This window comes from Raphanus sativus, chromosome 5, assembly GCF_000801105.2.
Source record: "Raphanus sativus cultivar WK10039 chromosome 5, ASM80110v3, whole genome shotgun sequence".
Lineage (NCBI taxonomy): Eukaryota > Viridiplantae > Streptophyta > Magnoliopsida > Brassicales > Brassicaceae > Raphanus > Raphanus sativus.
The window spans coordinates 33,211,427-33,226,774 of NC_079515.1; the positions used below are offsets into that span (position 1 = coordinate 33,211,427).

Genomic DNA, 15,348 nt, shown 5'->3' on the forward strand with positions numbered 1-15,348 from the left:
TTCGGGGAATAAGATATTTGCTTTTAACATGCGATGGAAAATCAGTCTAGATGTAAGTATAGATGCATGTGATGAGGTCTTTGAACAACAAAAAGATGCATGTGATGAGGTAAGAGACTAGAGAGTAAAGAAGAAAGACATACATATGTCATTTATTATTCTCTACCTTCCAAATTAAATTTTCGAACAAGAAGACTTTTTTTTTGTCATCAACAGAGAAATCTTTTATTTACAGTTACGTGAAAATATTTTGGAAATATTGGAAAAAAATATTTTGGGATTTCTTTATATTTGTTTGCTCGGCAGAAAAGAAAGAAAAAGAGATTCATTTATGCGTTTTCCCATAGTTTGTAACTAACAAATTTTCTCAAAAAAGATCAAACAAATAAAGTTACATAGCATAGCAGTATAATAAAAGCAAGCAACAAAGGCAGGAAAGATGAAAGGGCAGGTCTCTTCGTATCTAGACCCCACCACGATCACGCGCATCACAATACGAAATGCATGACACGTATACAAAACGTCACCGTTTTTCGCGCTGCACCCAAAGCAAACCGACATACAAATTTGCACTTGACCTTTCTTCTTCTTTTTCTATTTCACTCTCTCTCTCGTACCTCACCAAAAACACACAAAGAGCAAGAGCAAAAGAACGAAGTCACAATGGCCACTTCCTTCTCCGCCGCGACGCCTTTTCTTTTCATCCTCCTCCTCTCCGTCTCCTCCGTCTCCGTTCACGGCGCATCTCACCACCACACGGCGGCTCCGGCTCCGGCGGTAGAGTGTTCGACTCTCATACTCAACATGGCGCCCTGTCTGGACTTCGTAACAGCCGGAGGCAAGGAGGCGAAACCGCAGAGTGCGTGTTGCGACGGGCTTAAGACAGTGCTCAAGGCTAACGCCGAGTGTCTATGCGAGGGGTTTAAAAGCAGCGCTTCTTTCGGAGTAACCTTGAACATGACCAAGGCTGCTACACTTCCCACCGCATGCAAGCTTCACGCTCCTTCTATTTCTAACTGTGGATGTAAGAGATCTATTAATCTGTTCTTTTTTCCTTTGATCTCTTCTGATTCTATAGATCTATGTTTCTTATTCTTAATTTTTGATCAGTTTCTTAGATCCACATATTTTCAGTTTATTTAAAGAATTTTTGTGAATGTGTATAACTAAGTTACATTTTTTTTGTTTTGTCTGCAGTGTCTGTGACTCCTGCTATGGCTCCAGGTATTTTTTTTCCTTTGTTTCTTTTCATTTATTTCTTTGTTTTTTACTCTTCATTTTTGCCTCATGCAATGTTTTTCTCTGTTTTAAATACTAATTTAAAATCATTATTTGTTTGTTTGATTTATGTATTGAGACCATCTGGGTTGTGTACCTCCGTTTATATTAACTTTTTTTTATCGTAACTTAAGAAAAAACCCATCTTATTGCTAGCTCATGAAACATGAGAGCATGCTCATTGCTAGGACCAACTAATTGTTTCTTAAGATTAGTTTATTAATATATGTAGATTAAGGAATGAAGTTAAGAAACTTTAGTAAAATGGTAGATTATTGGTAGATACATAAGTTGGTTCTTAGTTAAAAATTTAATTATTGTTTTAGTAAGTGAATTGTGTTTAAAATAAAACTTATTAAATTAAAATAACATTGAAAAAAATTACAAACTCGTGAAAAAAATTACAAAGTTGAAAAAAAAATTACAAAGTTGGAAAAAAAATTACAAAGTTGAAAAAAAAACATTTATTGAATTCATGGAAACTTAAACATGAAATGTTAATTTTCAAACCCAAATTTCTCCCATATATTTTCGATCAAATCAAGTTTTAATTGAGTATGGATTGGTGTATCCCGAATTTGTTGAGCGACATAATCAACATTATCGAATTGCTGAGTAGGCATCTTGACGCAAAAAGAAATATCGGCATCTTGAAACGTTTCATCTGGACTCTGTGTACGTCGTTCATCTTCCACTATCATATTATGGAGTATTATACATGCTCTCATAATATTTGCTATCTTCGATTTATCCCATAAATTAGATGGATTCTTAATGACGGCGAATCGAGCTTGCAAGACTCCAAAAGCACGCTCAACATCTTTCCGGACAGATTCTTGTTTTTTAGCAAATAATTTGTTTTTATCTCCTTGTGGTAGTCGGATAGATTTAATAAATGTGGCCCACTCCGGATAAATACCATCGGTGAGATAGTAGGCGTAATTGTACTCCCTTCCGTTGACAGTGAAGTCGACTCCCGGAGCTCTTCCATAAATAATATCATCAAAAACAGGAGATCGATCAAGAACATTGAGATCGTTCATAGTACCTGGAGCTCCAAAAAATGCGTGCCATATCCAGAGGTCGTAAGAAGCTACGGCCTCCAACACAATGGTTGGTTTATCGGTTCCTCGTGAATACATACCTTTCCAGTTGGAGGGGCAATTCTTCCACTCCCAATGCATACAGTCGATGCTTCCAATCATCCCGGGGAATCCACGCTCTTCTCCGATATGTAGTAGTCTTTCAAGATCTTCTGATGTTGGACGTCTTAAGTATTCTTCGCCAAACAATTGGATAATTGCGGCGGTAAACTTGTGCAAACATTTTCGAGCTGTTGTTTCACCAAGTCGCACATATTCGTCTACCGTATCCGCCCCACCACCATATGCTAATTGACGAATGGCTGCCGTGCATTTTTGGAGCGCTGATAGACTTGACCTTCCGACCGCATCTTCTGTTTCAGCAAAATATTCTACTTCCGTAGAGAGACGATGCACAATAAGCAAGAACAATGACTTACTCATACGAAACCGGCGACGGAATATATTGGAAGGGTATGTAGGAGTTTCAGAAAAATAATCATTCCAGAGTTTGATGTTGCCTTCTTCTCGGTTTCTCTCAATAAAAATACGTTTTTTTCGCTCTTTCGGTTCAACAATAATATCAGGGATTTGTAATAATTCATCAAAGAGGGATTCAAATTCAGCATCATCATCATTATTTGGTTGGTAATGATAATGATAATGAGATGAAGAAGACATTCTGATTTGAAAAAGGAAGGAAATATTTAAAGAGATAGTAGAAGAGGTTGCTTTGTATATGTGTAATGATCGAACCATACTCATATTTATAGAGACTGATATTTTTCTTATACATCTTGTGATGTTTTCATAGTACATATGCATCACAGGTTCATTTAAAGAAAGCATCACGGGTTCATAGTACAAAGAAAGCATCACGGGTTACAAAGAAAGCATCTTGTTCACTTGAACTATATATTACAATACCCGTGACTGAAACATATGCATCACGGGTTTACCACCAAACCTAATACAACTAAAACAATGACCAGTTCACTTAAACATTACCACCAAACCTAATACAACTAAAACAATGACCAATACACAAGTAACCTTCTCAAACTGATTGGTTAAACCTGCATTCTTGTTACCTAGCTCAGCTACTATCATCTCAAGATTACCCAACTTCTGATCAGTATCATTGTCACTCATTAAGGTAAGAGCATCAACCTTCTCGGCGAGCTGAAGTATGTGTCTATCTGTTGCTCTCATCTCCTCCATGACTGCGTCATCCCACCATTTCCATACATGGCAATCTCCATCGTTTCGATTCGCACAGGTGTAGAACCTTCTACCTGGATCAATCTTTGTGTAAGAGGTTGCTATATGAGGTTGACCTCCGCAGTAACAGCTCTGCGGGAATCCGAACTCGACCTCAGGTTGTGGCGGATACTGTCGATAGCTGAGCTCTTCTTGCTCCATACTGTCTCTCTGCAGCTGCTCTTCTTGCTCCATACGATTGCGGCTGAGCTCTTCTTGATCCATACGAATAAGATCATCCGTTTCGCTATAGGGACCATCCACGGTTGCGCTATAGCCACTGTCAAGAGATGGCTGGCTGTAGCTATGTAGTCCCATATCTTATTTAACCTGCAATACCAAAGACATAATATAAATAACCAGACATGAATAATATAGATAAAGTGAAGAGGTTCAAACGATATAGCAAGGACATAAATATAAATAACAATGAAACAGATTTTTATTAAACGATAAAGTGAACTACATTGAAGCAAAGCATGAACTACATTGAAGCAAAGGAACCAGGAACTACATTCAAACGATAGATTAATTTAAGACATTCAAGCAAAGCAAGCAGGAACTACATTCAAACGAGATGATCAGAAATACAGGGCTAGTAGCTTATTCTTGACAACTTCTTCAGCTTCAGATAGAGGTTCTTTTTTATTTAGCAGAGTGTCTAGTATAGCCAGTTTAGAGAGCTTCTCCTTCTTCTCCAAATCCTCCTTCTTGATCTCCCAAATGTCCTTGTAATCAGCATGAGCCTTCCCTTGACGATTATTCCTTCTGGCTTTCGCAGCCTTGATACCTTCAGGCCTTATCTGATCCATACCAACTTCGGAGCTTGAAGCTTGGGTGTCTTTCTCAGCATTTTTCCTCTTCGCAGTGGCAATGGTGATAGTGGCTTTAATAGTGTTGAGTGAAAGCCATTTCTGCTCATGCCTCAACACACACCATGCATGCTCAAGGTTGAACTTGACGTCATGATCCCTAAAGAAGATATCATGAGCCGTTTTCAGAAGATCAGTCTCATTCTGACCACTGCTTTGCTGTCTCTCTGCAGCTGCAAAGGCGGCACAGAACTTGTTAGTGAGTTCATTGATCTTCTGCCACCTTTGCTTGCAGTTTTGATGAGACCTCTTATCACCCCTCGCTGTAGCATGAGGACTTGCATCATAGTATTCTCCTACGCGTCTCCAGAAGGTTCCGTACTTTTGATCATTTCCGACTATGGTGTCTTTCGATGTGTTTAGCCACGCACTGATCAAGACCTCGTCATCGGCTGGGGACCACTTATTTCTCTTCCCACGCTTCACTGGTGTGTCTTGAGTTGGAGGTGGAGCTTGCTGTGAACTGAAAGGGGGGATTTCTGAAGCGCCAAAGTTTACACTAGAATGGTAACTTTCATAAGGAAAGTTACCATGTGCAATGCTTTCATCTTGACTGGTTAGCAAGCCTACATAGCTAGAGGACTGACTATGTGGATGACTTGAATCCATAAGAACAGAGAAGAGAGTGAAGAAGAGAAACCGTTGTGGTAACTGGTTTGGATAGAATAGGGGAGGATGGTTGGCGTTAAATAAGCTCATCTCAATCATAATAAGTTCCAGTAATAAAGTCTAACGCTAACCCACCAAGGTCTAATCAGAAGTAATAACACTTTATTCAACTACAACTACAAGCTATCAACTAGTACTACAAAACTATCAACTAAAACTACAATGCCACAATTTAATCAACTAAACTACAAAGCTACCAAGTCAACTACAAATGAATCAGTTTCGCTAAGTAAGAACAGTAACCACTACAGTTGCCACTACTCGCAATGGTAGCACAACACTTCAATGCACACCAATAACTATAACACAGACCAAACATTAATAAACGATTGTAATTTGGTACAAAAGCAGAGCTAACATTAATAACGATTGTAATTTGGTGGATAGATTTGAATGAATAATGTTTTCAATATTTTCAATATTAATGAATGAATCAGAGTAAATCATGCACGAACAAAATAATCTAATTCAGAAAGAAATCCCCTATGAATAATCTTTAAAGCAATATTTAAGACCGCAATGAATCAATCATGTAAATCTCTAAAGCAAACCCTAATTCAAAAACAAATCACCCATGAATAATCTCACCTAAAGCAAACACTAATTCTCAAAGAAATCCTTGTTACTAAATATCCATTCGATTATCTGAATATTTTTTCCAAGATTTTTGACAGAGGAGAAACACGAACAATACACAAACAAAATAATCACAAAAATAATCATATCATCGCAACAAAATCACCTAAATCTCTAAACGGAGGAGAAACATGTACCTTGTTTAGATTACAATCGGCGGACGAGAGGATTTCGATGAGGACAATCAACGAGAGGACCCGGAGAGAGAGACGGACGAGATCGATTCAGAACGGAGAGAAGACGGAAGAGATTGATTCAGAACGGAGGACGGATTAGATCGATTCAGAACGGAGAGAAGATCGACATGCAATCGCCGTCGAGAGAGTTCGAGAGAAGAAGAAAAGACAAGAACAGAAGAGAGAGAGACTCGTCTGTCGGGGTGAAAAAAACCTGTTTTTTTTGGGCCCGACACGTGCCCACTTAAGGACCAACCCGGACACTTCTTAGCTAAGGCCCGTTTGTAAAGGTTTTTGGTCTTTTTCATTTTTCTTTCGACCCAATAATGCTAAGAAATGGGTCTAAGACCCACCGATAACCATGCTCTGACAAAAGTTTGTGTAGGCTATAAAACCTATTAATACATAGACCAAGATCCGTTGTGGTTATCTAAAGGTTTTGTCTGAAAGTGGGTACGATAATTTAAGTTGTTGAGGTTGTTTATGCGTTTGAAGTTACTTAAATTTGGAATCGATAATGTCCAGGTCTTGCTCCAGGAGGAGCTGTTGCTGCTGGACCCGGCGCAGCTGGGACAACCCTAGCTCCAAACCAATCTCCAGGGAACGACGGATCTTCCTTGATTCCGATCTCTTTCACCACCACCCTATTCAGCGCTTTATTCTTCGTATTGTTCTTGTCTCGTGTGTAAAAAGAGCGTGAGCCTTTTCTCACCATCTATAGATTTGGCTTTATGGATATGCTTTAGGGTTTCTGCAGTAGTTTTACTCTCTTAATTTATGTTACTATTCTGTCGCGCATTTGGTCTTTTTATATTAATGGTATCTCTGATTCCTCTTCTGTTGATGGCTTATCTATTGAATTTCTCTTGGGAAAAAGACAATTTATTGGTCTATATAATATACACTGGTTAATTGGCGAAAGCAAATATGTATAAGGAGATATTGGTACGAAAACTGTATGAATTTATGATGAGATAATTCAATACATATTCGCAAATGAGGTCTACAACTAAGCTTGGTCGTCTGAAATTAGAGAGCTCTGTTAAACGGCCTGACGTAAAGAGAGAGATGCCATTTTTGGAATTTCTTAAAACAAATTCTTTGGTTAAAAGTTTATTTATATGGTATAGTGTACAGCATATACTGCTTTTAATTTGTTTTAACCTTTGTTATTGGCTCTAAAATGAACTGATTAGCTAAACGGCTTTCGCTTTTTCCTAAAGCTACTCCGTGTCTTAATGTGAGAATAGTTAATTAGCAGATTCAAATTTCAAAAACCACATGTAAAGATTAATCATCCGTCCGCGTGGACGGTTCCACGTTTTTATAACTTTCCCACGAAAATTCTCAACTTTCAGATTGCGCGGACTTTCTAGCGCACATTAGTGCCCGCTCTTCCCTCACCAATACAAAAGTTAATACTACACTATAGTTTTTATTAAACTAAATAAATAACTGCTGGGACCAAAATTTAAATAATTTAAAAAAGTATTGCGAACAATCAATAATTACTCTCTCTCTCTCTCTCTCTCTCTCTCGTTGCCTGCCATTAAACAGCCAAGGACGACGACCGCTTTCGGCAGAGACGACGGAGATCGGTTCTCGCCGTGTGGCTACTCGTCTCTTCTCGAATTGATTTTCTCTTTTCCGAGCAAGCAATCTTGGAGAAAGACGAAGAAAAAAAGGGATTTGTTATTTCGAATTAGCTGATCGCTAGGTTCTTATTCCGTGAGATCAGCTTTTTGATCTCGCCTCAAAAAACTCCAGATCGCCTCCAGTTTCCAGCGATTGGATTTGAGTAAGGACACTACGGAATCTCTTTTTTTCCTTTCGCGATTAGGTTTAGGTTCGGGAGAAGCTTAGCATTTTGTAAACCCCCCGAGATTCGAGCTTCTGAGAGAGAGAGAGAGAGAGGCGGTTAGGTTTTAATGAGTGAAGGTTTACTGATAATCATCCCAGGGTTTACTGGATCTGGATGATTTTACGTTTTGACTGATCAGCAACAACAAAAATAAAAAAAAATGTCGATGGGAAGGTTTCTATCTCTGGTGAGAGGAGACTCGGCTGAGTCACCACGTGAGATCACCACCACGCACAGTAATCTCGTTGGCGAGTCCGGTTCTAACGGTTGGCTTATTAGGTTTTTCGACTCTGCCTTCTTCTGCGAGTGGATTGCTGTTAGTTATCTCTACAAGCACCCTCACGCTGGTGTTAGGGACTACTTGTGCAATAGGATGTATACGCTTCCCTTGTCAGGTATCGAGAGTTACCTCTTCCAGATCTGTTACATGATGGTGCACAAACCGAGCCCTTCGCTTGATAAGTTTGTGATTGATATCTGTGCCAAGTCGTTGAAGATCGCGCTGAAAGTGCATTGGTTTTTGTTGGCTGAGCTGGAGGATTCTGATGATAATGAAGGCATCGGTAGGATTCAGGAGAAGTGTCAGATCGCGGCTACTCTGATGGGTGAGTGGTCTCCTCTTATGCGTCCGCAGGGTGAGGTTTCGACTCCCGGGAGCAAGAATCAGGTCCTGAGTAGACTCTTGTCGTCGAAACAGAAGCTCTTCTCGTTGAACTTATCTCCGCCTTCACAGAAGTCTTTGTCATTCTCGCCTTCACCAGGGGGCAGCAACATGCAGGATGATGGTAGTCAGTTACCGTCTGAGGATAATAAGATTTTTAAGAAACTTATCCCGAGTCCTAAAGTTAGGGATGCTTTAATGTTTAGGAAGTCGGTTGAGAAAGATGATGAAGAGAGTGAAAAGGAAGGATTCTTCAAGAGGCTCATGAGGGACAGCAAAGGTGACGGTGATGAACCAACATCTAACTCGGAGGGCTTCTTTAAGCGCCTTATGAAAGACGGTAAGTCAGAAGACGAGGAGATAACAAACAGTTCCGAGGGGTTCTTTAAGAGGCTCTTGAGTAGTAAAGGAGAAAACGAGGAATTGACATCGAGTTCAGATGGGCTGTTTAAGAGATTGTTACGAGATAATAAGGGGGATGAAGAGGAATTGAGTGCAAACTCGGAGAGCTTTTTCAAGAGGTTATTACGGGAGAATAAAAACGAGGATGAGGAATCAATTGCAAACTCAGAAGGGTTCTTCAAGAAACTATTCCGTGACAGCAAAAACGAGGAAGAGAAAGGTCCTAAATCAGTGGATGATGAGGACAAAGATGGGTTCCTTAAGAAACTTTTCAAGGATAAATCTGATGACAAAAGACAGGCTAATGAAAAGAAAGAGACGAATAGAGCAGTGCTCGCTGATGATAAATCTGGTGAAGAGGATGAAAGGGAGGGTTTCTTTAAAAAGTTCTTTAAGGAAAAGCCTGACGACAAGAAAGACACTGTCAAAGCTGATGACGGGAATGAAAGCGAGGGTGATGAATCTCCAGAATTTTCTCTGTTCAAAAGATTATTCCGTATACACCCAGAAGATGCAAAACCTACTTCAGAAAATGGAAATACCAGCAATGGCTTAGTTGAAAGCAGTCCTGGGACGGAGAACTTCTTCCGTAAATTGTTTAGAGATCGTGACCAGTCTGTTGAAGATTCTGAGATATTTGGATCAAAGAAACACAAAGAGGTTTGCTCTCATTTGACCTGCTCGTTATGTTTCTTTTATCTGCACTGTTTTGACATTCGCCTTTGTTCCGATCCATATCTACAGATTCATTTATCAAGATTCTTGTAGGATATAGTCATATATAACGACTTTTTGTGAAATTTTCTTGACGCAAATATTAGCTGAAACAGGGTGTTGCCGACTGCAATTGATTACTTATCTATACTCTATACTAAAATTCTTTTACTGCAATGTGTGCTTGATTCTGCCATACCAATCTTTCTAAATGTAACCATTGCAGAAGCGGCCAGGTTCACCTAGACAGCGGGATGATACTCCATCTGGTAAGCCCCCACTACCAAACAATACCGCATCACACTTCAGGAAAGGGGCTTACCATGAGTCGTTGGAGTTTGTACAAGCGTTGTGTGAAACATCGTATGGCTTGGTAGATATCTTTCCGATTGAAGATCGGAAGATTGCTCTTCGGGAGGTGATCATTTCCACTTGACTTTCCATATTGATGATTTAAGTTTTAAGTGTTAAATAATAGCAACTGACTATGTTTCATGTTTATTCCGTTTGGTTTTAGTCTCTTGCAGAGATTAATTTTCATTTATCTGAAGCTGAAACCACCGGAGGTAACGTATTCTCTGAATGTGTAACTCATATCTGTTGATCTGGCATACATTATCTCTGAAATTAGATCTTAAGGGACATGATTTGGAGGTTTACTTTAGTTGTGTAACTCATATCTGTTGAGCTGGCATACATTATCTCGGTCATGTATGCTTTTCTCTGAGAGAGTATGTGAAAACATTTAGCCCGTTCTATATTGCTGAGATCTGCATCTTGTTTCTTGTCTTTAAAAAGGAATATATCCTCTGTATTATATTTCTGCTGTTCACACAAGTTCCACGTAGGGTAAATGTTGGTCACTCTTGTCTGATTAGATTTTCAGAACATAATGCAGTTGTTCCGTTCTTGTTTGTATATTTTTCTCCTCGTTCTTGGTTCTCTTTTATCAATTATCTTATACAGGATTTTCCTCTTTGGCATATAAACTTCAAATTTTGGAAGCATTTTTGGATTCCTGTATTTTTCTATCATCTACATTGATTCTGTTGTGGTGACTGTTTTTGTTATGAGATACTAATTTTCTTTCCAATAACCTTCTAGGAATATGTTTTCCAATGGGGAGAGGAGTTTATCGTGTTGTTCATATTCCTGAAGACGAATCCATTCTTTTGAATTCTAGAGAAAAAGCGCCGTACATGATTTCCGTAGAAGTTTTGAAAGCAGAAGCACCAAGGTAAATTTAAAATTTCTTAAATGTAATCCTTATCTGCTTATCTATTACTTTTACTAGGAAGATACCTTCTTTTCTATGTCCCATTAGTAGTACCTAGTTAAAACTATACATGATAACACTCTCCCATTGCTCTATTTGTTTTTGTTGTTGTGGCAGTGGTAAAGATGCATCTAACTCCCAGAAGCTTTCTAAAGGGGGCATTCCATTGGCCAATGGGGACGCATTCTTGCAAAAGCCACCTCCATGGGCTTATCCACTGTGGACAACTCAGGAGGTTTATCGCAACAGTGCTGACAGAATGTCGCTATCCACTGCCCAAGCAATTGATCAAGCAATGACTCCCAAGTCAGAGGTGAAGGTGAAGCTTGTCAATGTGAGCCTCTCAGTGGAGAATCTTGAATCACTGAGTGATCCATTTGATGATGTTCTGTCTGAGGCCCCACGAACTGGGCTGAACACTGATCTTCAGTGGGTTAGGGTGGTCGTGACGGCTGACCCAGGACTTCGAATGGAAAGCATTCCTGATCTAGCAGCCCCACGTAAAAAGGAACATCGTCGTGTTCCAAGTACTGTTGCCATGGAGGAAGTAAGGGTGAGTGCGTCTTAATTGATAACTTGTAGACGGCAATTACCTGTATGTTTTCGCCATTTGAATTCTGTCTGATACATGATGTCTGTTTTAAGTCGTTGAAATAATTTGTTTTTTATCGTTAATGTCGGTGAAGTAACTATGATGCTCAATTTATTTGATATCTTTGTGCTTGTACTTGTTGTCGTCCTGTGCATTTCATTTACTTAGAAAAGGTACCTAAGGCTGGAAGGCCATATCGCATGTCTTCTGTTTGGTGTTATTTCTTCCCGTCAGTAATTTTTAAATTAATCACTTATGCAGGCTGCTGCAGCGAAGGGAGAAGCACCTCTAGGCCTTCCTCTCAAAGGGGCTGGTCAGGAGGATTCGTCGGATGCACAACCAAGGGTGAATGCGTGTTTAAAAGATCTTTCTTTTCCCGCTCCTGTTTTAAATGTTGAACGGTCTGTTCATGTTCACCAGGCCAATGGTGGAATGTTAAAGGAAGGTGATGCTTTATCTGGTGAACTATGGGAGGAAAAGCGAGAGAGAATTCGTAAAGCTTCAATATACGGAAAATTACCTGGTTGGGACCTGCGTTCTGTAAGTGCTGCATAAATCCTTTCCATTTTTCTTGAATATTGTGTTTCCTATCGAATATATTGCTCTAAATAGTTCCTTATTGATAACATAGAATAGGAATTTGTGTCAACTATCTCGAATTTTCTGTTATTCGGGTTGACACCGTTGATCTTCCTTGTCTAGAGGACCGTAACTCGTGATTCCAGAATGATTTCTTATAAAGAATATTAGGTTCCTGACCATTGCATTTTTCTTTTAAACCTGCTACAATGTAGACATGAAAATAATAACTAATGCATGGGTCTTCGACAACACTTTGGGAGGCCCATAATAAGTTTCTGTTTTTGTCTCTTTCCATCTGCATATGAAGTTTTATTTTTATTTGTTGATATTGAAAAACTGTTGTCAAAAGAGCTGGATACTTTCCTTGCTTAATCTTTACTGAATTGTGTCCTTGTGTGTTTGACCATTTTTACATATGATAATCCTTTCTACCTCTGTTTTCAAAAGGCTCTATATCTTCGCAGATCATAGTGAAGAGCGGTGATGACTGTCGGCAGGAACATCTTGCTGTGCAACTCATTTCTCACTTTTATGGTGGGTGATACTTTGTTATATATACTAATGTCGGTTAATATCCTATTTCTTAGGGTATTGGTTCTCATTATTGTATGTGGCTTTCTTATTCTGTTATCTAAATAGTGAATTGTCTCGTCTATGTGCTAGACATATTCCAAGAAGCAGGTCTACCCCTCTGGTTACGTCCTTATGAAGTTTTGGTTACATCTTCGTATACTGCCCTTATAGAAACAATTCCTGATACGGTAATTATGTAAACCAGAACCTCGTTTAGTTACGTTGTATCCTGTCATCAGACTGTTTATATTGAAAGCGTATGTAATAAGTTCCATTTTCCCCATCCTGCAGGCTTCTATTCATTCTATCAAAAGTAGATATCCCAACATCACGAGCCTACGTGATTTCTTTGCTGCAAAGTATAAAGAAAACTCTCCGAGTTTTAAGCTCGCCCAGGTAACGAATGTACTGCCAAGATAGATCTTTATATCTAATTCGACCAGCAAGTGGTTATTTTCTTTCATAAATTTGCTTGACTTAGTCTGTTTAACATGTTATCTTTGAGGCGGGAGAGGTGCCGAATCGACATAAAGTGCATTCTTGAGAATATTAGTTGCATTGTACTATTTTTTTAAGCAAGTATCTTTTTGTGGATCATTGTAGGGAAAGAACATGCTTGGTTCGAACTTTTAGGAGTTTGAAACTTTTAACTACGTATATTGAATGACCCAATCTTACCTTATTGTGTCGTATGCCATTTAATGTATTAACCTTCCAAGCTTGCTTCTTTTGCAGAGGAATTTTGTTGAGAGTATGGCAGGATATTCTTTGGTCTGTTACCTTCTGCAGGTACAACGCCCCCTTCTCTCAGTACAGTTGTTTATTCATCAATATGAGCATCTAAGTGCGTTGTCAACGGAGGGAATAATAGGTTTTACATGTACATCATGAATAGCATGTTTTGCTGTTTCAAATACTCATGTGCCCATGGTTTTCATTTGGTTTAGATAAAAGATCGTCATAATGGAAATCTTCTCTTGGATGAAGAGGGTCACGTTATACACATTGATTTTGGTTTTATGCTTTCGAATTCTCCTGGTGGTGTGAACTTTGAGAGTGCTCCGTTTAAGTTAACACGTGAACTTCTTGAGGTAAGACATTCATTCCTGGTCTATTGGGTTTTCGTCTCTACGGATTCGTTTCTACCTAAAACTCCGTTGAATAATTTTGTCTAAATTTACACTTAATTTAACACTTGTCACAACTAGGTCATGGACTCTGATGCCGATGGGGTTCCAAGTGAGTTCTTTGACTATTTCAAGGTATCCGCATGGCTCTTCCTCTCGCCTTTTGAATTATATCACCCAAGGCTCTTACTTTTTCTGTCTATAGCTATTAGCTATTATGTGGAAGAAGAGTTTCTAATTGTCAAATGTTTCTAGGTGCTATGCATTCAAGGATTCCTTACATGTAGAAAGCACGCTGAGCGAATTATACTCTTAGTTGAAATGCTACAGGTATCATAATCATAGTAGAGTTGTAACATGGAAACAAGCCTAATTATTTGCCATGTGAACTACATTTTCTGGTATCTGTCTTGATTAGGACTCGGGGTTCCCTTGCTTCAAAGGTGGTCCACGGACCATTCAAAACCTAAGAAAGCGATTCCATCTAAGCCTAACCGAAGAAGTAAGATCCTTTATTTCATATGTTTGTCAGAATTCAACTTTTCTCATGATCCACTGTTGGTAACAATTTTTCTCTTTTTTCTTGTTTACTTGGTTTTGATCACGAAACCAGCAATGTGTCTCTTTGGTGCTATCTCTCATCAGCAGTAGCTTAGATGCTTGGCGAACACGGCAGTATGATTACTACCAAAGGGTCTTAAATGGAATATTGTGATGTTCCCATTAGCTATTTTACAGAGAGAACAAGCATAACAAGGGGTAAAAACTCAAAAACATACATTGGTATGTTGGGTTAAAACGCCTACAAACCATTTGCGTTTTTTGAGGATCCCTTTTGTCATAGTTGCAGCAATCAGAATCCTTCCAAGGGCAGAAAAAGCGTTTCACCTGAGGAGAAGCGGTCAACAACATGTGCGCTCACGCGTGAGTGGGAGAAGAAACCAGTCACACGTGTGACTCACACGTAGAAGGAAAGAAATCACACTGTACAGAATGATTTTTGCTGAGGTTTGATTGTTTTATCTTTACTTTGCTTACTACTTGCAGAAGAAAAGCGAAAGGGCAAATGCCTGGCTTCCTTCCAAAAGTTTCTAAACAAAACCCTTTTGGAGAGAACAAGAAAGGGTTATGTTTTTATTTTGTTCTTTTTATCCCCTACTGAAAACTGATGGTGTGATATTGTTGTATAAATTGTGTATTATCTTTTGTTAAATTAGAATATGAGCAAGAACATATATGGTCGAAGCTTTACTGTGATACTTCATCCATTTGGATCCATTCACGTCTATCCCTTGTAGTTGCTGAAATATCTGTACAAACATTTTAAGGCACTTCATCAACACGATAACACTGTAAATAACATTTTTGGAGCCCGTGATGAGGATGAGCCGCGTTATGGCTCTCTAAATCTTAACCAAAATGTGATTGAGGATTACACACGTAAATATTCTTTCTCTAAAGAGGCTATCTAAGGAAATATTATTGTTGTGTATCTAGTTAACTTTGAGTAAGATCGGTAGTGTAGCTCGTTAGTGTGTTTTCCCTCATTTAACATCTAAAATCCTTCATTTCCTTGACTAGGCCAGA

The 15,348-nt window shown here is 39.0% G+C and overlaps 2 protein-coding genes across 6 annotated transcripts; both read left to right on the forward strand.

Annotated features, from left to right (window-relative positions):
• Positions 1 to 583: 583 nt before the first annotated feature.
• On the forward strand, positions 584 to 6,811 carry LOC108859121 (non-specific lipid transfer protein GPI-anchored 31). Its single transcript, XM_018632974.2, has 3 exons — positions 584 to 1,024; positions 1,198 to 1,224; positions 6,499 to 6,811. The coding sequence occupies exons 1-3, from the start codon at positions 664 to 666 to the stop codon at positions 6,660 to 6,662; spliced, it is 552 nt and encodes a 183-aa protein (XP_018488476.1). The 5' UTR covers positions 584 to 663; the 3' UTR covers positions 6,663 to 6,811.
• Positions 6,812 to 7,470: 659 nt separating this feature from the next.
• LOC108859118 (phosphatidylinositol 4-kinase beta 1) lies at positions 7,471 to 15,006 on the forward strand. Of its 5 annotated transcripts, none has more exons than XM_056986153.1 (17): positions 7,473 to 9,557; positions 9,838 to 10,029; positions 10,129 to 10,177; positions 10,716 to 10,848; positions 11,005 to 11,440; positions 11,741 to 11,824; positions 11,900 to 12,019; positions 12,526 to 12,595; positions 12,725 to 12,822; positions 12,926 to 13,030; positions 13,370 to 13,423; positions 13,582 to 13,725; positions 13,843 to 13,896; positions 14,017 to 14,091; positions 14,180 to 14,263; positions 14,375 to 14,520; positions 14,606 to 15,006. In XM_056986153.1, exons 1-16 carry the CDS (start codon positions 7,995 to 7,997, stop codon positions 14,474 to 14,476), a joined length of 3,363 nt encoding a protein of 1,120 aa, XP_056842133.1. In that variant the 5' UTR covers positions 7,473 to 7,994; the 3' UTR covers positions 14,477 to 14,520; positions 14,606 to 15,006. The 5 variants fall into 5 exon arrangements, with proteins under 5 accessions (XP_056842137.1, XP_056842136.1, XP_056842133.1 ...); XM_056986154.1 differs by having other exon boundaries at positions 14,612 to 15,006; XM_056986156.1 differs by having other exon boundaries at positions 7,472 to 9,557; positions 11,921 to 12,019; positions 14,375 to 15,006.
• Positions 15,007 to 15,348: the final 342 nt, after the last annotated feature.

What these genes read in the sequence shown, in the direction of transcription:
- LOC108859121 (XM_018632974.2), top strand. Translation starts at nt 664, where the DNA reads ATGGCCACTTCCTTCTCCGCCGCGACGCCTTTTCTTTTCATCCTCCTC. An exon ending in TTCTATTTCTAACTGTGGAT is followed by an intron (nt 1,025 to 1,197) that starts GTAAGAGATCTA and finishes TTTTGTCTGCAG; the next exon opens with TGTCTGTGACTCCTGCTATG. An exon ending in GACTCCTGCTATGGCTCCAG is followed by an intron (nt 1,225 to 6,498) that starts GTATTTTTTTTC and finishes GATAATGTCCAG; the next exon opens with GTCTTGCTCCAGGAGGAGCT.
- LOC108859118 (XM_056986152.1), top strand. Translation starts at nt 7,995, where the DNA reads ATGTCGATGGGAAGGTTTCTATCTCTGGTGAGAGGAGACTCGGCTGAG. An exon ending in GGAAGATTGCTCTTCGGGAG is followed by an intron (nt 10,030 to 10,128) that starts GTGATCATTTCC and finishes GTTTGGTTTTAG; the next exon opens with TCTCTTGCAGAGATTAATTT. An exon ending in TCTTAGTTGAAATGCTACAG is followed by an intron (nt 14,092 to 14,179) that starts GTATCATAATCA and finishes TGTCTTGATTAG; the next exon opens with GACTCGGGGTTCCCTTGCTT.